At 34.3% G+C, this 24,830-nt stretch overlaps 1 protein-coding gene across 1 annotated transcript in view; it reads right to left on the reverse strand.

Annotated features, from left to right (window-relative positions):
- Positions 1-24,830, reverse strand: part of LOC123700458 (nucleoporin 88) — a 118,758-nt gene that overhangs the window by 22,087 nt on the left and 71,841 nt on the right. Inside the window, exon 2 of the mRNA XM_045647669.1 lies at positions 17,939-18,108. Within this exon, the coding sequence (XP_045503625.1) occupies positions 17,939-18,108 (170 nt within the window). The remainder of the gene's footprint in view (positions 1-17,938; positions 18,109-24,830) is intronic.

Genomic DNA, 24,830 nt, shown 5'->3' on the forward strand with positions numbered 1-24,830 from the left:
TCTACTAAATCGACGATGCCTCGACAAACGTCTACACACCACAAACTTTTACGACAAGCGATTAAATCATTAGTTTAAACTTCGACCACTAAATAGCCCATCAATTTGGCCAAATAAAAACGTAACCATTACGAAATTTAACTCTGAAATATCCATTTCGCTAGCTCCATTAAACGCCAAAAACAAGAACAATATCTTCCGTTAGATAAAATTCGAAAAAAGTTTAATGGTACCCAAATCCCGCTCCGATAAAAATACCCTCAATATTTTATAAAATTCGAATTCATGCAGATCCCTTTATTACGGTGGAACGGACGGACGACCCCGCTTTACTTTACATATATAGAGAAATATTCTTGAGTTAAATGATTTTTTCGAAATCGCCCGCGACATGCGGCGAGCGAGAGCCATCAATTTTGTGTATCCCTTGATCTGAGTATGTGGTGCCTTTGAACTTAAAGTATAAATAATTATGTTACGAGTGAAGGTTCATTGTGAAGGATACTAAAAAAACCGCACTAAAAGACATTTTTATACAATCTTACAAATGCTTTTAAATATAAAATGTTGTACGCTATACGGCAGATACGGCAGAACAGCGGCTATTCGTGATAAATCCGTCAATCACATCTGTCAATGGAGTTAATTTTTTTTTTGAATCATGACATCATCACATATTATTATACTCTTACGTCTAGATAAGACACCACAAGCCTTTAAATATATGAAGATTTGAACCTCACACTGGCCCGTACAGGCACGAGCATTCTTCTCTACAGCACCTACAACACCATTAGAGTGTGTAATCTTTCTTCTTTATATTGTTTCTTCAGCATCTTGCCTCATAATATACGCATCTAAATCTATGTAGATTCGAACCCCACACTGCCCGTACGTACGGATAAGGCGCACACCATAAATCGGGTCGCGCCACTAGTCACGGCACATTTAGCACGGCTGCGCTGTTCCTACGTTTTATTAGATGTTCTGGACACACTGATAAACAATGGACTTTGTTGTGCTCTCGATTGCATTGTTTTAAAGATTTAGTTAATTGTTATTTTCGTTTACAAGCTTTATGATGTGTAACGTAGAAGTGAGGTTGTAGGTTAATATGTATTTTTAAGTTAGGATGGTACAAAATTTTTCTTTAACAAAAAAGATTTTCTGAACTTTTTGAAAATTTTACTTCTCTTCTTTTATAGTAATATTTATTGTGACTTTAACGGTGATAGATAACACTCTATCTAGTAAAGAATACCACAATATCATACATTTTTCTTTAAATCTGTACCTTTCAACATACAAAATTCGTACACCTACAAGGCACAAAAGATCAAACACGGCAAAAGAATCAGCACTTGTCGAGAATCCATAAAAATGCCCCGGGAGTCTATCCGGGAAGTGGTTAAAAAAAAACGATCATCGTATTCCACACGCATTATCCGGTTAAAACAACACTTCCGTGCATTTCGTGTGCGATTTTTAAAACCGACCCGAGTCCTCCTTTTTGCAAACCGCGGTCGCGCTTCAAACTGTTTAATGATTTGAAAAACGTGTTCTATCAGCCTTTACCGGGAAACAACCGAAAAAAAGTCCACAACAAAGGGTACAGAGTGCAAATAGACACGGATACCCGCGATTTGAACGTTCCGGAAGTGTTTGGCACGCGATTTTGGAACTTACAATCCAGGAATTAGATCCACGTATTTTGCAGCGTCGTTAGAACACGTTTGCCGAAATGTTGGCACTCAGATCTCATCGGCAATTTATTATATTCAGCCGGTTCGGAATTTACGATTATTTGAACTGGACAATGGTCGGTGGCGATTGGCGATGTTATTTTTTCTAACGCCAATATGACCGCGGGATAATGTATGGAACACGATCGTACATAAATTGGGTGATAATATTTGGTAGACAATTTATTATAATATGAAATTTTTTGTGGCTTCCTGTATGTTATTGTTCCTGCTCTGTGGTCATTTTCTTTCGTTTCATATTTGGTTATTATTAGCAGTTGATAATCTATATACCTATACTTGTTTTATTTTGCAATGTGCTACGTTTTACTAAAAAGTTACTCCATCTTTGCAATTAATAAAAACATCAGTTGCAACTCAAAGATTAACTACCTTTCAATAACATCATATTCTCAAATATGTCATAATCCTAGCTCCAACTACTAACAATCTTCTTCGAAACACAACAATAACTCCAGGCTTTACTTCCAAACACATTTATATTTAAACAAAATATTATGGGTCACATACCTTCAGCGATTAATCAAGGGGGTGGATGAATAGAAAAATATGATTATTCATTTATTCTATTTTGTCCGTGACATTTAGTATGCATGCGTCTCGCCCGGGGGATTGACCCCCGATATTAGTGTTAGATCTTTTTGGGGGTAGCTTTTATATATTCAATAGGACCATTTCATTCGTGGCTTAAATTTTGAATTTGTTACTCGGACATGACTATTTATGGTGTATTTCTCTTGGACAATGCGTTGGAATAATAGGGTGCATTCAAGTGAAGAGATTTTTTGGGAAATCTTCAAATATATTATCTTTGTAGTTTGGAATATTTGGATTGGAATATATCAATTTGGATATTTCAACTTAGGCTAAGTGATTGATATATATTTTTGGATATGGTTATATCCTTACTAATATTATAAATTTAAAAGTTTGTTTACCTTTCTTTCAAGTCGTGATAGAGCGTTTTATAGGTAGACTGTGATGTTGGCTACTTTTAACCGCGGTGAAACATCTCATTCCCAAGGGAACTTCTTTTGACCACGCTGGCGAGGCTACGGGTAACAGCTTACAAAATAGAACAACGTAGCAATACAACCTAAAAGGTTTCAGCTTTTCATGACACCGACAGAGATGTTATTCGTGTCTATAACTTATACTCAAATCAAAGTTTCGGCCAAAATAGTAATAATAAATAGTTCAGTGGTTAACGTAAAAACAGTAAAACATATTATTATCATTAAAACGTCTTGATATTAATTACATTAGCGACCATGCTATTTACAAAAGAAACTAGAATCATCAAACATATATTAAATGAGGATAAGTTTAAAACCAAAAAGTACCTGTACACGTTTATATACGTTGAAAGAAGAATTTTAAAAAATCGCTTAAAACCACCAGCTACCTCTACAATCGAATCAAATTAATCCCCCAAAAAGAATCCTATACGATTTCATATTCCCGCCTCCCACTAAATCTTACCAAGTAACATAGCGAGCTTAAAACTAATACATTTGCCGTGGGCGGGGGGCCAGCGGGGTCAGGGTGTTCCCGCGTTAATTATTCACATTTTAATTTACGGAGCAGGCCGGTGGGAAGCGGGAAAAATGTCTTCGACGTTCACCTATGTTGGCGAGTTTGCTAATTCGTTTTAATTTTTTGCTCTTCCTGGTTTCGTTTGGGTGAATGGACTTTTGGGTATGGTTGTGCAAGTGAAGGTACTTTAATGATAAGATATTGATGAGTAAGGAAGACTTATTGTCTGATTGAGAGATGATATTATATTCGCAGTTCTAATATAATAACTGTGACTTTCTGATAACTTTTTTATACGAATATAGTAATACAGATTCAAATTGAAATTGATCAATTGCAACACATAATATAATTTTGTAGACATTGGTATAATTCGCTTTCTTAAATAAATGTAAAAAATAACTGTGATCATTTGTAAGGTAATAGTTTATACCAGCTTTAACTGCCAGACAATAACAAAACAACAACGAACACTCCAAACTACAAAACCACAGTATTCATTGAACAGTTCAATGTTTACCAAAACATCGTAACACCGTATTTTTGCAAACCCACAATATGCAGATGACAATCCATTCCGTTTGCAATTCAAACCGAACATCCGAAAAGTCAATGAGACAAACGCAACACGACTTATCTAAATAATTCAGAACACCTCTAAACCTACCCTTAAGCACCTAACAGCGTCTCTATTACACGGGAATAGAGTTCAAAATCCGCTGGTTATAAATGGTCCCTAGTGGTTGAGTTTTTCCGAGCTTGTCGATTTGGATTCGTGTGATCGTGTATGCTTGTATAGTAACCGCAGTTGACAAGATACGGCGATAGGGCCTAATAACCCGTCCGTGCGGATTATTGTTACAAGTTAGCATTGGGTGTGATAGCGATAGTATGGTTAGATTTTTTTTTGATAGAATATAGGGTGTTTGTATTAGACGAGTATAGAATAGTTTTTAGTTATTTAAGGTATAGGGTGTTGTATAAGGTGTGCCCCATACATATGTTTTTGAATCGTTAGATTTGTATGAGATGATGGAATAAATGACAAGATACGGTGAAAGAGCTTAATAACCTGTCCATTGAATATTAGATTTGTGTGGTATCATTACATTGAATTAATGACACGTTATGGTGAGAAATAATATTACGGAAAGATAGAAAAGCTCCTTTTTTGTGAAGTGAATATGGGGCGTTTGTAGAACAATTGCATAAATACAAATTTATCAAATATTGTGATTCAATTTGTAATGTGACCAGGTATACAAGATTTTTAACTAACTACCTATATACAAACAAATATTTTTTTATTTATACATTACTTCTGTTTATTTATCTCCAAAAATAAATTAAAGCAACCATAAATAGACAATTTTTTATCCACCATTCACATCCAACCCAAAAAAGAAACTGCTTTTAAACCGTCAAAAATTTTGTACACAAACAACATTTAACCTTATAAACAAGAAGCGGGTAGTGAATAAATAATTCCAATCAATCGTTAGCAGCCCTCACCTTGCCCCAGGGGGTGTTTCTTACCTCCTCCCCCCTTTCATTAACACCTAATACTTACAATTTAATTATTATCGGAGAAAAATATATAGCTACTGCGAAAGTAGGCTTGGGATGCTTCGTAAATAAGTATGTATATTATGTATGTTAAGAAAATAACAGTAGGTTCGTAAGTTGAGGAAGTATTGTAAAAATTATTACCTTTATATTTTTCTTAATTTGTTATGCATTTATTTAATAAATAGTAATAAACCATATTATGACAGTTTATCGAATAAGCATTGTCTTCCAAAGTTTAATGTGCGAATAATGCCTACATTATGTATAATTAAAATTGTTTAAATTTCGTTTTACAGATGTTTCGAAATCAAATCGTAAGAAAACAATGTAAATAATTAAATTACACCACTTATTAGCACATATTGCTTGCTACTAATACTAACCAAAGCAGTAGAACATAGAGCATCATTTTTTGAAGTCGGTTAATCAATAACTCATCACGAGAATTAAGAAACACGTAATATATGCAAACTTAATAAATTTGTGCATAATTTAAGATAGATCGATGAGAACAAGTATAATTTTTCGTTTCAATAGACACCGCGCCAATCACCTGCCGGGAGGTGGGATTGTGACCGTCGCCTCTTTTGTTATTTGATATTTTCTTTAAGAGGGCTTATTCAATTTAACGCAAGTCAAAATCTCCGCGATCTATTACGATAGATCGCGGCTTGCGCTATACTTTTACTATGAACAGCATAGGTCCACAGGAGAGCGCCGAGCAACATGTCCTCTCTCTGGGAAGGCTCGCTGCCGACTGATTTTAATCGGGTATTCGGGTCGCGCGCAGTGTTTTATAGTACTTAAAAAAAAATTGTAGAAAAATAATAGAGGTACCTTAGTTGATTTTTTAAATTTAATCTTATAAGTAAGACGTTCTTTTATTGCAATATGTATAAATTATATTCGACTAAGTCAAATATCTTGGTGAAAATAATCATTTTGTCGACTATAATTTCTAAAAAAATTCACATTGTTCGGATTTTAATTTCGTAAGTTAGGAGTCCAAAATAAAAAAATCTTTTAACTAACTATTTTAATAAGGATTTTTGCAGTTAGTTAAAAAAAAATGTGTGTTAGATCTGTCAGCAATTTCAGATATTTTTAGCTTCGAAATTGACACAAAAAGTGAAACCAAGTAATCATCGGCTCAGTTATCTTGATGGTATTCACAAATACTGTATTAATTGAAAAAAACTCTTAACTAACTATATAGACAATAAAATTTCCTAAAATTATTAGTAATTCAAATGTTTGCAAGATAAGTGGTTAATGGACAATCTGGTTTGAAAAATCACATATTTGAGCCAAACAGCGCACGGACCGCGTACACGGCCTTAATTGTATGTATTTTGGAAATGTTTAATTGATATTTAACTAAATAGTGATGTTTGTGCTCAGTTTTTGTTATTTGAATTACATTTATGTCATTTCATTGGTTTGGACAAAAATACATTTTTTTGTTAATTTATAGTGTCAAATAAAATATCATCTTATTAAGGAAAAAAATACTTGAAGGCATATTTTGTTTCATGGAAGAAATCCTGTCACAAACCAAAGTAAGTAAACCTATATAGAAAACATTTAAAAAATCACAAGAAAACAATAAAAAAGAATAAAATAAAGCACAACGTGCTTAAATTAACGCATTTAAAAATGACAAGTGATCAATTAAAAATTATAATGTGCTGAATGCAATTTATCTTGTTCTGCAAACAGACAAATTACCCAGTTTATTATAGAAAACTAAATAAAATTCGACTGCCACTTAAAAGCACCACCAAGGTGTTCGTTAAAGGGCCAGCAAGGGGGAGCCTTATCCAATATTTATTAGCTTATTTCAAAGAAAATCGTATAATTAACACCAACCCCCGACCCTCGTAATAGAGTAATAACAACTCGGTATGGAAGCTGCATGGTGTTCCAATTTGGTGATCTTTAACCGACTCCACTCCAAGGTGTATGGTTTTAAGTTTAGTGATAGGACGTAAGAAACCTCCTAGGAACTCTCCTATTAGGAAAACTATACCTCAGCCCGCGACTACTATCTTCTTAACATCAACACTTTATTTTCTTATGGCAACAAAAATATTATCCCAAGGACCAATTAATTTCGAATCCTGGAGCCCTCACAAATTGACCATATTATGTTTTATATTTAATTAGATTAGATTTTTATTTTAGCTAAATTTTCAATCATTATTAATTTATTTGTTAAAATTTACGTCTTTCCTAACGGGCATTACACTCGCATGGTTTCCCAATACATTTAAAATTACTTTTTCTTACGTTTAAAATCCTTACTCATACAGAATTTATATTTGATTCACAACTCATAGGAATATTTGAAATTAAATTTTATATTATACGAAGTGCACATTACAGTGAGATGCGATCATACATATTCATCGAAACATTTCTATTTTTAGCGTAAGAGCTGTTGTAGGAAAATAGTGTATTTTTAAGGAGAAAAATATTAAAAAAGGTACTTACAAAAGTATCAAATATCTTAAAAATATTTTCTATCAAAAGTAGTAATTTAATGTAGTTATTGTGCGTAATATTTTTCGTTCGTTAGTTCATATTGCATAGCATATTCTATTAATATGTATTTTTATTTGTAATTTAGGTCACAGTACAGGTATTTGAGGATTGTTGCTATAGGATTATAGGAATGCTTGAAAGCTAATTGAATAAAGATAAAAACATTCTAACACGCCTTTCTTTGAGTATTTTATGATTCTATTATATTTAATTTCGCATCATGAATTTTGATTCAGTTTCATATTATTTATAACATAAATTTTATCACAGTATCTTGGTCTACACAGACCAAACATCAAAATGAGTGAAAATAATTCGCTCGAGTTTGGGACACTGCTACCACCTGGCGATGACGTCACACTTTATATCATATTATGCTTCTAGTGCATAAAATATGTATGTCGAATTCTTAATGATCTAATATTAATTTTAGTTACCTAGGTACCGTTTTCCGTTACGCGCCATCTTTTTCTTATCCCTATCACGCGTGATTCGACGTATTTCTGAAAAGTTGCATATAGTATTTTTTTTTTTAAATAAGGTCATAAAGAAGTTTCACTTCTTACGTGTGTACACTAGTACACGCACACATTTTTTTCCTCTTCTGTTTAACTTATCGTCTGCATCTTGTTAATAATCTAAATACACTTAAATATTGTTCAATACAATATTTATCAATGCACATTTTCATATCCTCGAAATGCATACGCTGAACTATTTATCCAATGTTAAAACAGTCTCCAGCGACTAAAAAAGGAGATATATCCTATCCTATTCCTTATCATGTAATGCATGTATCATTTTATCTCTGACCAATCCTATTTCACCTCAGCATCGCAAAGTATTGGTCCGTACCATAACTAACAAAACACACGCATTCTATCCTACCCTGTCCTTTTTTTTTTTTAGTGGGGAAATCTTGCATAGATACCCACGGCCTCCGGGGTATCCGGCCGTGGGTTATGTCGGATTCCTACCGACCAAAACCCCACTGTGTTCCGTCTAGCCGCATCAGCGACAGGGCCACGGGTATGTGTAGAATTCATCCGTGACAATCCTACCCTGTCCTAACAATCCAGCCTATACTTACATCTTCGACACACACATCTTTTTTCTTTATCAATTCACCATTTAATTCTTCGAATCCTTTTCATCTCTAACCAATGTTACTTCACCTCAGCATCGCAAAGCAGTGGTCCGTACCGGGGCTATATTATTAATTCGCTCGCCGGTCGCTTAATTAGCCGCTTACATAATGTACACCGACCGTCCCTCGCTGAACGAACGGGTTATAAATATGTGCTACACGTCGATGTATGAAATGTCATCTTGGGTTTTTTCTTTTATATTATGGTTATGTTTTTCATGAAATTGTTAGGTGCTAGTGTTTATAAGGGCAGTCCTTAATTTTGGATAGTGCTTAAGTGGGGTTTGAGGATAGTAAATACTTCTTGGCCAAATTGTAAGTTTAGACAACTGCGCAGGAGATGTCATGTAAACAAATGTGCTTCTTATATTTTTTTACTACAACAACTATGTTAGCGTGTATATACCTACTAGAGTTTATGATTAATAGCCTTAATAATTGTAGAAATCCCAAGCATTTGTCTTAAAGACCAATCTATATGTAACTTGTCAACTATGAAACAGTGTGGGTATACATCTAACTTCCCAACCATACTAGACCTAATTTCCAACAAGTATACATATTACATAATATACTAATCTAACACTACTATTACGACAATAACACCTTTCACAAAAACCATACACCAGGTCCACACATCCGAACGATCTCGATCCTGCAGTTTTCGGCACGGCACTAAATAATTCAGGAGCCAGGCGCCTCACTGAGCAAAAACGAAATCTAATGCGAATGGAACTTAGCACTGCCGCCAAATAATTAACGGGGGCCATTAAAAATTCCTCGGGCGCCCGACGACCGGATATGTGATAATATTAATTCTGCCCCGGGTACGTATGCAAATCAGCTTATTACGATTACTTGCTGAATTATTACGGAGTGTATAAAAATGGGTTGGCTCTTACGCTATTATTGGTGTGTGTGGAAAGATGGAGTTTGCATTTGAAATCATTTATGTAGGCAGGATTAATGACCCACTCCTTGGTACAGTGGTTAACGCGTGAGTGTAAAATCGAGAGGTAATATGAGTATATGAGTTCGATTTCCGGTGGGGACAAAGAAATAAAATCTCAGTCTGGCAGGACACAGAGGGCCGATCAACTAGTCCTAAATTACAGAAACATATAAATTAAATCGAATAATCGCAATTGAAAACGCGTTCAAAATATGTTATGTACACGTTGAATTAATCAATGAGTAGGACTAACAGAGTTTTTGTAAGAAATTGAAAAATGTAGGTGTGTTTATAATTAACTCGAATCAATTAAAAAGCATTCTTTCAAAATTCATTCGTCTCTTAGGACATGCAAGTAATAAAAACAGTACTAGTTTACAACTTATAATATTCGTTTATGTTGATAAAAACCATCTTATCATCAAAGTAACAGAAAAACATCTCGTAATTACAATGCCAGCTAACACATTAAAACTTCGCATCTTAACATTTCGCGCTAATACAATAAAAACGTCCACTCCACACCTCCAACCCGCGCTCGTATAATTTTTGCAAAACACTAGCGCAAACAAAATTTACATAGCTTATTGCCATGACAAATACGAGTCGGGCAGTAATAAAATTCATCTTGCATCGCCACTGGACTGCGAGCGAAACAAAAGCTAATATGATTAGGAAATTTTCATGTGCGATAAGCCGGGCTAACTGACCACCCGCTCAACCTTTGTGCCAATTTCTTTGTACCAATTACATGCAAAATTTAATTTCGTTTTCAAGACTCGCGCGGAATGATATTACGCGACCGCCGCGTTTAATTTCATTGCTATTCCTCAAGTGTGTGGACATTCGGGCCTTTTTCCCGCATTCCGTTTCGCCTCGCTTTTTCGTTGCGCCGCCGGACACCGGGCCGTATTAAAACGCGCCGGATTGCGGTATCGTTAATTGCTATATGAAACCACCTGTGAAATTTCATCGGTGAAGTTTTACTTTGAAACTTACGTTAATTTTATGTGTTTCGCAATTAAATGGTCGGCCGTTCGCCGCTCCGTCATTGTGCTGCGGCTCTATTTGCGCATGATATGGATTTATTTTGTGTCCGTCCGTTGATAATTACGTTTGGCATGTAATGAGGTGGTGGCTTTAATTATTTTGCGTTGAATTTGTAAATATGGTTTCATTTGATGATACTTTAAGCGAACAGATCAATTAGTCGTCTACATAAAACTGACGATAAAATAACACGAAACATGTTAAATTATAATCGAATAATCTCCACTTTCATTTCAAGATGTCCTTTGGAGAAAAGTTGATTCAAAACTATACTGTAATTTCGTCAATTATTACAATTATTTGATCTAATTAAATCACGTTTTACATAATACACAATATCATATCTCACGTAAGAAACCACTTCAATCAATTACGAAAACATAACAACGTACCCTTAAACCAAATCGGTGTCAAATAAAAAGCCCTTCCAATCCCTTAAGAAGTTCCCAATTTGACATCGATACATCCACTGACCGGCTTCAGCAGTTCCCAAAAGAAAAGGGATAAAGGGACTATTCTGTATTCGACACTCCCGGCTTTAGTCCCCACAAGAAAGGGGACTATTCTGAGATCCGACGATTAGAATACTTTTCCGTGGGAATTTAGTCCCCTTGAGGAAAAATCGGAATTAGCATATATATTTAACACCTTTCTGGGTGAAGAGTTTAAACTTTGGTATGGATTGGATTGTGGAATGAATACTGAGAATATTATAATCGGATAAATAAGAAAAGAATTGTAAGGAATACATATTCTTATTAGAATTGAGAGAGATTCTTTGTTTATCTTTTCTGTTTTCATAGTTGAATTTTTGTATATAATATATACTGGTTTCTTCGAGAACGATGAATTGAGAGAAAGAAACACGTAAAAATGCACAAAAAATAGCGTATGATAAACATGATAAACTATAAAGACGCTGCTATATCTAATGGTCAAATTTTTGAAAATCGATCGAGTAGTTCCTGAGTTAAATCGTATCAAACAAACAAATCTCTCCTCTATTTGAAGGAAATATTTATTAGTTAGATTAGTACAGAATGACCACTCCATATCAAATATATTAACATATCGGTCCTGTCCTAAGTCAACAATCAACACTAATACTTGTTACTAAAGCTAAGACATGGGCAATATAATGAAAACTGCTGGACTTAACGCGACCCTTATTCAAAGTTTTCTTTTGTAATAATGTGGGTAAATTTGTATGAACGGATTTCAATGGGTTATTAAAAAAGCAAGGAACCTAACTGGTATACCTAAAGTTGGAAATTTTGAAAAAAACTTCATTTTGGCGGCAAGAGATGAAACATGTGCCAATCGATAGTACATCAAAATACAAATAGGAAATACTCTTTGGTAAAATGTCGTAATTGATACGGTTTCGGAATAAATAAGGGTTAAAAAAAAAATTTTTTTTTTCAGTTTTTTTAATTATTTGTTACTTCTTACACTTAAAGGTTAAAACAAAGCATATAAAACTTCTAATTTGTAAAAAAAAGGGTTTTAAAATGTTGCATTACTATCTAAACCAAAGTAATAAACCAACTTTGGGCTAGGGATACTCACGTGCGGTGCGTCACTTATCGACAACCGTTATCGATATGGTTAGTTACGATGAAGATTAGTTTAGTTTCAGTTTCGGATGCAAATAAATTATTGAGTATTGAGTATTGGAGTAAATAAGTTTTTTTTACTTTTTAATGTTTCTTACTTAAATGTTAAGGTAAACATTATAAAACTTTGTAATAAAAGGTTTTTAAAAATGCTACATTACCATCAAAAGCAAAGTATCTATTGCGCTCTCTGTCGCACTTACGCCAGCGTATACTATTCTTCATCCTTCTAAGAATCGATAACGGTTGTCGATAAGTGACGCACCGCACGTGCGTATCCCTAGCCCAAAGTTGGTTTATTACTTTCGTTTTGATAGTAATACAACATTTTGAAACCCTTTTATTACAAATTAGAAGTTGTATATGCTTTGTCTTAACGTTTAAGTGTAAGAAGTAACAAATAATTCAAAAAACTAAAAAGAAAATTTTTTTTTAAACTCTTATTTATTCCGAAACCGTATCAATTACGACATTTTACCAAAGAGTATTTCCTATTTGTATTTTGATGTACTATCGATTGGCACATGTTTCATCTCTTGCCGCCAAAATGACTTTTTTTTTATCGCAAATTGGTAGGTATACCAGGCTTCATACTAAAATGTCCCATGCTCTTTGTTTAGATAATGTGGTGTGATGATAGAGGCAATGTTTTTGGTGTGAGAAATAGTACAGGTTCGATGATTTAAAAATAATCTTAAATATTGTTAATATTAACGTAGGTTATCAAAATTTGTGATTTTTCAAATCGACTAATTATTTTTCAATCACTTCATTGAAAATGATGATTTTGAGCTACAATTTTTTCACACAGTGGTGAACAACATATGATATCTATGCTAATATTATAAAGCTGAAGAGTGTGTTTGTTTGTTTGAACGCGCTAATCTCGGGAACTACTGAACTACCGATTTGAAAAATTATTTCGGTGTTAGATAGCCCATTTATCGAGGAAGGTTATAGGTTATATTTCTTCACGCTACGACCAACAGGGGTGGAGCCACGGGGGTGAAACCGTGCGGAGCAGCTAGTTACCTATAAACTTACTAAATACTAAACAAAATACAACAAAGACATTTGTAACATCACTCCCTAGAACCACAAATCAATTACTATATCCAAAGGCGTCGGATCGCATCCCGATCTGAGCCGTGGATTAAACGGCAAATTGGTTTAAGCTTACGGAAACAACCCTTGAATCAATCTCTATAGAGATTGTAGGTTAATAAGATGTGATTGTAAACAGTAAACTGTAACTAGTATAAAAAAATGCTAAAAACCTAGGTCCTGACTTACGTCTAAGTATGTATCATAAAAAGTTCTTAAGGACAATCTTGCTTGTAATTTGCCTAGCGACTTGGCCAGTTTTAAATGAGAATATTTTTTGGTATATTCTATACAAAAGTTACGGGAGTTTTAGTAACATACAGTCAACTCATAAACAGGTGTAAAATCGTTGATGTTGTAAACATAATTTTAGTTTTGAGACGGATAACACGTGTAACAGTTAATCAGAACTATCGTTTAAAAGCCCTTAGACGAAATCATCAGATTGAAAAGAAAAACAATTATTGACTTGAGACATATGAGCGAGAACATTAACATAGAAATTTATAAAGAATAGAAAAAATTCGATCACCTGGCGGGACTCGAACCCGCATCCTTTCACGCCAATCCGGGTTACGAGTGGCTGAGTAACTCATAATTCAAGCATTTTCTTTAAGGTATGATACCTATAATTTTTCCAGAGCAAGCTATCAAGCGAGCCAATAATCTTAACCTTTTCAAGTCACCCGTAATTTCATGAATATATCTTACAATCACTATTGACGTCCCACATCTCAGGCACCCTCCGATTTCTCCGACCACGTTTTCAATTCCAATAGATTCTAATAAGATTAACGTTGTCACGGGCGTTAGATAAAATAGTTTGCGGCCTATAATTGGAGGACCAACATTCCTATATTCAACAATGCCACCCGATCTTGCACCCAATGCGAAACTGTTTAAGGATAGTTTTGGTATACCACCGATACGGTCATCACTCGCATGACTAGGCAATACGTGAACTTGACTATCGCTATCTTTGAATCGTATTCCAATTATATAAAGCAGGTTTTCCGTTGTCGGTTACATTCTCCTTCGATCGGGTAAGGCTTACAAATTGGATCGGTCGGGTAAATCAGGGCTACCGTAATTGAGTCTTACAGGATCATTCGGTTGTGGTCAAAGGATTATAGCGATATCTATTGATCTCTGAACGTTTGCATTTGGGCGGTTAATGTTAGTTTTATGACCGACATTCCGTGGGCCCTTTGCGGGTTTGACGTATCGGTCGTGTCTTGTTTGCCTTTTGATGTTAGTTTTGAAGCTAATGCGATGGGTTAGCCGAGTCATGTGAGGGTAAGGTAATTTAAAATTGGAAAGTTGTTATTGATTGAGGTTCATGTTTTGTATGGTAAATGACGCATATCAATAGGTATACGATGTACTGATGTTATTATAAGCAAATACACACTTTCAGTGTTTGAATGACTACTACAGTTTTGCATTGTGTCCGAGAGAAATACATTGCCAAACTCTTACACTATTTAATGAAACATCACTTAAAGGTATTCCTAATGTTTTTGCCTTTATATTTTTTGATGCACTAATACATTTTTTTCTTCCCAAAAAACAAATTTAAGTTTATAACAGCTATCTATACTAAACTTACGTTTGCAAAAACGATTTACGTCTAAATAAATTATTAAGATAACATTAGTATTGGGATTTTTGCCGATGATCTGATGAAACATGCAATTTTTATAAAAAATTCGGAGGAAAAAACGTTTAATTATTAACTTCATAGAGACCACCATTTACAATCAATTATAATCAATCCACACCACACCACATTATAATCAATCTACTATAAGATCTAATCATTCCGACAAAGACAGATTTTTCTGGAACAATCGAGAACACAACAAACAAGCTACAGTGTCCCACACACAGTTTGCATAGGACCATGTTTGAGGTCCGTCTGTGACAATAATTACCCTTGAACGGCTGAAGATGTATGGTTACATTGTTAGTTAATTGATTCTTGGCTGGATGAGATTGTATGTGTATATAAATTAAAAATAATCCATACTAATATTATAAATGCGAAAGTAACTCTGTCTGTCTGTCTGTTACTCAATCACGCCTTAACTACTGAACCAATTTGCATGAAATTTGGTATAGAGATATTTTGATACCCGAGAAAGGACATAGGCTACTTTTTACCCCGGGACATAGGATAGGTTTTATCCCGGAAATCCCACGGGAACTGTGCGGGTTTTTCTTTGACTGCTCGGGCGATGCCGCGGGCGGAAAGCTAGTTTAAAATAAGTTTTACTGTAGTAGGATATAATCCTACTATTATGTCTGCTCGTTGTATTTTTTTCGAAATGTAAGGAATAGTGTATTAAAACTTTTGTGAAAATTGGTTTCATTTGTTGAATCACATATGTCATCATTATTTTAATAAAAAAAAGACGGGTTGCACTCCGGGAGTGCCGGCAGAAGTGAAAACTTGATTATTAACGTTCAGCATGTTTGATATTTTGGAATGGTATCCGTCTTACGCATGGAATATAAGGGCTAAAAAAAAAAGTCCGTCTTACGCTTTTTCGATCAGGCCACGTGTCCTGACGCGAGTTTAAGATTTTATGCGCCGCTAAAGAAGTTTTCACTTCAAAAAATATACAAAATGATTTCATTTTTACGGTATTGTGAAACTATTTTAGAGTCAGATTGATAATCTTTTAATGCACTATTAACTACTGATATTTTTTTAATATCGATAAATGCTGACATGCATAACTAACGTAATTCACATCCCCAAATTTTACCTTAATTATCAACACTTACAAGTTTGACTCCATAAGTACATGTGTTAGTCTTGGCACACAAAATCAAACTTACCCGCGCCATAAAAATAACAAGTGCGTCTCAGCCGCTAACTTCACCCGTTGAATCTTAGCATAATTAGCTTAAAGGGTGTGTTTATAGCTTATATTAGTTGTGGGGATTATTAGCTTTGGCTTTACAGGCTATTAACATGGCAGTTTATGCTATATCTGGTACTGTGATGTCGTATTGGTAGTTTGTATATCCTGGGAGAGTTTCCGTTTAGTATCTATTTTAACTGGCCTATTTTAATAACATACTTGCGTAAGGGTATCTACTGATACTTATTTTTAAGAGCAATCCATTATCTTCCATGTTTATAAACAACTAGCGGTCCAGCCCAGCTTCGCCCGTGGTACATATTTCGCAATAAAAAGTAGCCTATGTCCTTTCTCGGGTATCAAAATATCTCCATACCAAATTTCATGCAAATTGGTTTAGTAGTTTAGGCGTGATTGAGTAACAGACAGACAGACAAAGTTACTTTCGCATTTATTATATTGGTATGGATTTTCTTATTATGTAAGAAAACAAATAGATTCAATGTAAGAGGCCTCCATTAAAATGCTACACTTTCTCCCTTTTCTAACCTGCTAGAAATAATTACTACCAACAACGCAACCACTCTTAAAAAGAATCCCCTAATCCGTCCTTAACCAAGCCTTAAGCTCAAAAAAAAAAAACAATCGAACCTGCACCAAAACAAATACATTTAATCTGTATCGGTTAAACCAGTGCCTTCACAGATCCGAAAACACGCCGCCCCAAGAAAACACCCCCGTCTGGATGCGGGCAAATCTTCGAATTAATTTTACTGCCGAAATATGCAAATGCCGAGATATAGCCGCCTAATAACATGTACAAAAGAGTGGTGACTTTAGCGAGCGCAAGTATAGAATAATGTTTTGGCGTAGGGTAGTTTTATGCCGCATGGGGAGTGCCTCAGTGAGGATTTCATGTTTTATGTCTAAGTGATCTTAGACTATTCAGAGAATTAAGCTATCGAGTGGTCAGTAAAAATATTGAAATAGTTAAAACTATAATAAATAGACAAGAAATGAGCCTTTTACATGCAGAAGGAAACACGGAGTAGGTACTTCATAAATATAGTTTATAGTGCACTAAATAAAACTATTTAAAAAAAAATAAGTTATACAATTCGATTATCATGTTCCTTAGAACATGCTTTTTCGTTATTACAAAAAAAATGTGGCTCAATTACACTACTACTATATTTTCTTACACACGATCGAAAATAATAATTATTCTTCTTGTCACATCCACTATTTCCACACATCAAGTGTCACATCTACATTACATCATCCAGACCATAATCTTTGACTTAATCGTTACCTCGGGCTAACATTATGGCCGCTTCGAGGAGCTTAATAGGTAACAAAATTTACAGTGATGGTAGAAAATACATGTTGCTTACGTGCTTTCTTGTTAGCTTATCAGTTAGATTCAAGGTGTTTAGTTTTAGTAACGAGGTTAATCCCTGGCTTGAAGGGTGTGGACAGTTGGGCTTGCCTTTTAATTTTTAAGTTCGTGTTTTTATTATTGAAGGTATCATTTTGCTTTAAAGTATTTTTAGGAAGCTGTAAAGCTATATAGATTGTTTTAGGTGTATTGTTATAGGAAATATAGGAAATTATTTAAGCATGTGTTATTTTTGTCGTATAATTACTATTTACTTTATGTTAGGGCAAAACATGAAAAAGTTTATCGATCGCCATGAAACAAGAATAAATGCAATTTAATTTAGGTGCGTTATTTAGGTATTATGTAAATACTTTTATTTCTACCCTCATTCAACAAAGCCACTTACTTGCATAGCACAGTCTGGTGTCCGGACTCAAACAGTCCCCCCCTCCCCCACCTCGACGGCAGCTCCATGACCGTCACCCCCCGGGAGCCCCACAGGCATAGCCGGCTGCCGCAGTTGCTGCTCACCAGCCGCTCCACGCAGAAAGCTGGTGGCGAAAGTAGGTGCAGTTTCTGGAAGGAAATGATGGAGATTACTCCATTATAATGATATTAAAACAATTATTAATATGAAAAAAGGTTTAGTCTTAATCATGATCTCGTTGTTTTAATTCGTCTCATAATACACTCCGTACAGCATTTTGAGAAACATCGCTTGTGTATGGTAAATGGTTGTATGCATGATCTCGAATAAGGAAGGAATATTCATTACTAGCTGTTACATCCGGCTTCGCACGTCTCAAGAAAATTCACACAGATATATGTTTTAGGCGGTAAAAAGTAACCTATAGCTTCTTAACTATCTCAAGACGCAAAATTTCGCAACGTTAAAAAAACACTTTATAATATTAGTAAAGAAAGAAAAGAAGAAAGCATTTAATTGTATTGTAGACATATCATAACATACTCGTATAATAAAACATAATATGTGATATGTGCTCTACATCCAGCTGTAAATAGAACCTTATTTTTTCCATAATTTCATGAATAAATTGATCTGACTGCTGCTTCAATAAAACAATAACTACATTCCAATACACAGACATAAGCTTAGCGACCAGCTATAGCTATACAATCTAGCCAAGACGTTCTCAAGGCATCCGCGGAACTTTTTCAATTTCCTCCCGTAGCGGCCATCAAACGGTAGCTGATTACGAGGAAACTGTACACCGTAATGAGGGATACGAAAAAAATCATCACGAACCGCTCTTTGTATTGATTAAAAAACTTTTATAATCATATCGCGTCGGATGCTGTTGTGTGATGCTTTGAGAATTTTCGAATATAATAATAGATGCGGAATTTTCCATAAAACTTTTATGAGTGAAAGTAGAACAGATCTATTAAGTATATAACATTTTAAGTAATTAAAATAGTCTCGTACGATAATTTATAAATGAATAAAAAACGATTTATACTCATATCTACTGTTTAACTGTGACCGCAAAGTGTCTTGATAATAACTTAAAAAGTATAATGGATTAATTACGTTGTCAAGTCGATCATTTCTACATGTATAAATTGCTTTTCCTTCCATTGCTTTCAAACAAGTCATATGACATTATTATATACGTTTCAGCACGAAGATTAAATAGGAAATACATTATCCATCATCATATTAAACATCGAGACATCTCAATTAAACTAAATACCAATCAAGGTGATGGTACAGTACAGTGTATTGTCTCAAACCGTAGTGCATTACCGAATACCGAGTGATTACGAAAGAAACAAAAGTCCGTTAACCCTACCGAATTCGTTGTCTTTATTACCCCGCGCGGAAGGGTTGGATCGTAGTTTCGGCGGGTACGGGTATAGACTTATTTTTGGTTGTATTAAAAAAGAAAGAAAGTAAGAAAAAAAATAAATTTATTGCAAAAACACAGCCAACAACATAACAAAATTTATCTTAAGATTAGCAAACGGATACAGCCTCAGTAAAATGCTGCCCAAAAACAGCGCTGATTTTCAGGCTGCACCGGCGGTTGAGGTCCGTCTTAATATTAGATTAGTTATATAAAAAGTACCATTGCATATTGATATGTAATTTCAATCGGTAGATAAGAAAAAAAAAAATGATTTTTAAAGTAACAAAATTGATAACAGGAATTGGACATTGCAAGTTCGTAGTACTTAGTTTTTCCATAAATAAAGAAAACAACTCTAAAATTCTTGTTAATGTAAAAATAATGTAACTAATTACACTGCAATTAGATTGAGATCAATACTGATAATTTATAAGCATTTCAACTTATTTTTTCAGACAAAAGTCGTTCTATCGAATACTAAAAAGCAATATATTCACAAAAGTTTATAGTATTTGCCAAAAATACCACAATTAATTTAAAATCATTATAATTACAATAACCGCTCACACTGTGACCGCAGTCCCCGCTCGGTGACCGCGCCGCGGACATAAATCCACGCGATGAAAGCCTTTGACTTCGCGTAATGCCTTCCGAATTTTATGGATTAATTCTTGTTCTAACGATAATTTTATTAAATTTCGTTTACATAAAATAATTATGTAAACGAAAACGTAACGTAATACAGTTTATTACTGATTACTAGCTTATTGGTTACAAAATTATAACTGAATGGTTTTCTTTAAACTGGATGGACAGAAAAATTATAAATGCATACATCATTGGACGATACAAAATATTGAATCGTTTACAGGTTAAAGATTCTAAAAATAACAGCATATATAACTCCTTTCGACTGACATGTTGGCTTCCAAGAGGTCGTGGGTTCGATTCCCACCTAGGGAAAATATTTGTGTCATGAACATAGATGTTTGCTCTGTGTCTGGGTGTTAATTATCTACATAAGTATTTATTTAAAATTATATATGTATGTTTAACAGCCATCTGGTTCCTACAACAAAAAGCTTAGTACGGGATCAGATCGTGCCGTGTGTGCAAATTGTCCTGAAATATTTATTTATATATATGTGGGAATAGGATAAAATATTAAGATGTATTTCATGATTACTAGTTTTATTTTTAGTCTGTGTTTTTCTATTATTTAATCTGTGGACATGTTATCTGTAGACTGTAGATTTTTGGTTGTCTATGACTTGACTTTGTGTTTTTTGGTACGAGGTAATGGAGGATTGTAAAAATGTATTTTTGATATGTAACCGGTGTCTGGGAAATAAATCGATTGGGCGAATTTGGCTTTTCATTTACACCATCCCCACATAATTTGGGGGCTCGTCCGGGATACGGGATGGTGGAATAAAGAAAAAACAGACGAAGACTATGATGCCGGTGATTTAACCTGATTAAGAATTTACGAATTACGAACGAAGACTAAGATTTAAAGAAGCTTATGATTATACGATTACGACTTGAAGACTATAAAACTTTTTATTTACATTATTCAACATGCCGCCGAAACGAGTAAAGGATGATGATGATTGTGGTGAACCATCGCCGCGTATTTCCTTCAATGACTTAGAGAAATCAATGACGCCATTTTCGGGTGATGATGCCTATGGCATCGAAACATTCGTAAAAGATTTTGAAGATATTTCCTCTTTAATGCGATGGGGCGAAATAGAAAAACTCATATTTTCGAAGCGGCTTCTCGCGGGAACCGCCAAGCTATTTTTACGTTCACTAAGTGGGACCACCACGTGGGATACACTTAAGTCTGAGCTCCGTGAGGAATTTGGTAAGAAGTTGAACAGTGCAACTGTTCACAAGAGACTTTCAACTCGCCGGATGAAGATGAATGAGACTCATCAGCAATATTTTTTACATATGAAGGAACTTGCAGTACTTGGGAATGTTGAAGATGAAGCCCTGATGGAATATGTCATCGACGGTATTAAAGACAGTGAGTCCAACAAAAATATTTTATATGGCGCTTGTAACATTAAAGAATTCAGAAAGAAATTAGACATTTATTCAGAAATTAAGAAAAAATCATATTCACCTAATAAGATTCAAAGTAATTCAGTATCAAAGTCCATTGGCATGAAAATTCAAAAAACACTACGAGTAAAGAGATGTTTCAATTGTGGAGATTTAGATCATGAGTCGCCTAATTGTACTAAAGGCATTAAATGTTTTAAATGCAACTTGTTTGGCCATAAATCAACTGAATGTTCTAAAAGTATAAAAAAGAGTTTGGAAATTATGTCAACTAAAAATAATATTGATGTGAGACCTTTCAAGAAGCTGAAAATAAATAATATTGATGTAGAAGCCCTGATTGATACCGGAAGCGATGCTAATTTAATAATTATGTCTTATTTTAGGAAGATTCAAGGTGAAAAATTGTTATCTTATAATTCAGGAACAACAGAAACTTTAACTGGAATAGCTGAAAAGGAAATTTATACAAAAGGATCTTTCACAGCAAAAATTGAAATTGATGATTGTTATTTTGAAACTTTATTTTATGTTGTTGATGATGGCGCTATCCCTGTCAACATTATATTAGGAAATCCTGTACTGAAAGAAGTAGAAATCAATTTTAAATCTGGAACTATCACTGCAACAAGAATATTACACCTTACAATGCTAGAGAATGAAAATGAAGATATCACAAATATTGAAAACAAAGAATATAAGAATAAAATACAGAATATTATAAAAGAATATAACCCCAAAAGATGTACTAAAGAATCAAATGTAAAACTTAAAATATTATTAACCGATGATGTACCAGTTTATCAGAATCCACGACGATTGTCACCTTTGGAGCTTAACATTGTTGACAAACAGATTAAAGAATGGCTTGATGAAGGAATAATAAAAACAAGTAAGTCTGATTATGCTAGTCCAATTGTGCTTGCAAAAAAGAAAAATGGAATGTTATGGAAGATTAAGGATGGAAATAAATTAATGGTTGTACCTAAGAAAATGAAAAATGAAATTATAAGAAAACATCATGAAAACGGACATTTTGGTTGTGTTAAAACTGAGGAATTAATAAATAGAAATTATTATATAGAGAATTTAAAGGAAAAGATTAAAACAAACATTGATAATTGCGTGGAATGTATACTTAATTCAAATAAAAGAGGAAAGAAGGAGGGATTTCTACATGTAATAGATAAAGGAGATTTACCATTGTCTACTTACCATATTGATCATTTAGGACCGTTGACATCCACCAATAAAAATTATAAATACATTCTTACCGTTGTAGATGGATTCACAAAGTTTACATGGATTTATCCGACAAAGACACTATCCACCAATGAAGTAATAGATAAATTAAATATTCAACAACAGACGTTTGGCTCGCCGCAACGAATCATAAGCGATCGCAACACTTCATTTACATCCAACATGTTTAAAGAATACTGCGAAGAAGAAGGAATTATGCATCATACAATCACAACTGGTCAACCGAGAGGAAATGGTCAAGTTGAGAGAATACATAGAATTATTATTGAAGTTTTAAGCAAATTATCATCAGACGATCCTACAAAATGGTATAAACATATCAGTAAATTGCAAAGATGTTTGAATAACACATATCAGAGAAGTATAAAGATGTCACCTTTCCAACTTTTAACAGGAATCAAAATGAATGATAAAGATGATGATATTTACAATAAAATACAAGAAGAGTTTCAGCAACATTTTTACAACGACCGTGAAGAACTAAGAAGGATGGCGAAAGCAAATATTCAGAATATACAGGATGAAAACATTAAAAATTATAATAAAAGGAGAAAGAAGTCAAACAATTACGAAGTAGGTGATTTAGTAGCGATTAAAAGGACACAATTTGTACAAGGTTATAAACTTTATCCAAAATACCTCGGCCCGTATGAAGTTATTGAGAAGAAGAGAAATGAACGATATAATTTAAGGAAGATAGGTCAGGGTGAAGGCCCTCTGAGAACCTCAAGCTCAGCTGACATGATGAAGCCATGGGTAGCGACTGTTGACTCATCTGGGACAGATGATTCTGCAGGATGACCGTGTGGGAATAGGATAAAATATTAAGATGTATTTCATGATTACTAGTTTTATTTTTAGTCTGTGTTTTTCTATTATTTAATCTGTGGACATGTTATCTGTAGACTGTAGATTTTTGGTTGTCTATGACTTGACTTTGTGTTTTTTGGTACGAGGTAATGGAGGATTGTAAAAATGTATTTTTGATATGTAACCGGTGTCTGGGAAATAAATCGATTGGGCGAATTTGGCTTTTCATTTACACCATCCCCACATATATTATTCATTTTATATTTAACTTTATTTATCTACACTTATATTTCTTACGCACCATTGTCTAAACAGCATCTTTTTTTCTATTCACTTTCCTGCATACCACTGACAATCATTAAAACTCAAAGGTGACTGATATAGTGATCTATCAACGCACAGCCCAAACCCCTGGACGTATCGGGCTGAAATTTGGCATGCAGGTAGATGTTAGGACGTAGGCATCCGCTAAGAATCGATTACCCGAAATTCTTGCGGGAACGGGGAAAAACGGGGATGCACGTACAAAGTCGTGGGCAGAAGCTAGTCCTCAAATAAATTAGACGACATATAACAACCATAAATTCAGAATGCCATAACCGCTGACACGTAGCGAGAATATTAAAACGCGCAATCAATAATAAATTTTATCGCCTATAAAATACAAAAGGGTCGTTACGTATAAAAAATTAAACCGCCCTCGAAGCCTCGAACGTATTGAGTTGTAAAACAAAATTATATATGCAAAATTTTTACCACAAGTGCCTACAATAAAGGGGCATATATAGATAAATGCGGAGATGCATGTAGGATGTTAATCTATATAATTAAACCTCTGAGCGTGGAAGTAGGTTTAAGAGATTAAAGGGGAAATTCAGAAGGCCGGGGAATGCTTCAATATTTTTTTTTTATTGAATTGATTAAGGATAATATAGAATATATATAAATATATCAGATATCAATACATAACCTTGACTAATACACAAAGAGGAAAGGTTTCATTGTTTGTTACGATTTCACAAGCGTTACAAGATCAATTATGAAAATTATTTCACCACTAGAAAGCTATATCTTTACCTTATCTATGGGCTATTTCATCCTGGACAAAGCCGGGACAAGAGAGACACACACATAGACACTATGAGTGTTCAGGAAACTACAGTTACTAGGAGTGGGATCAAACTGACCGAAAGGTCTCAAGATAGTTTGTTATTAGTCGGAATGTCAAGGTCCATGTATACGTAGATGTATATTGTATCATATATGTTTAATCGTGTAGTT

This window comes from Colias croceus, chromosome 19 (assembly GCF_905220415.1).
Source record: "Colias croceus chromosome 19, ilColCroc2.1".
In the NCBI taxonomy this organism is placed as follows: Eukaryota; Metazoa; Arthropoda; class Insecta; order Lepidoptera; family Pieridae; genus Colias; species Colias croceus.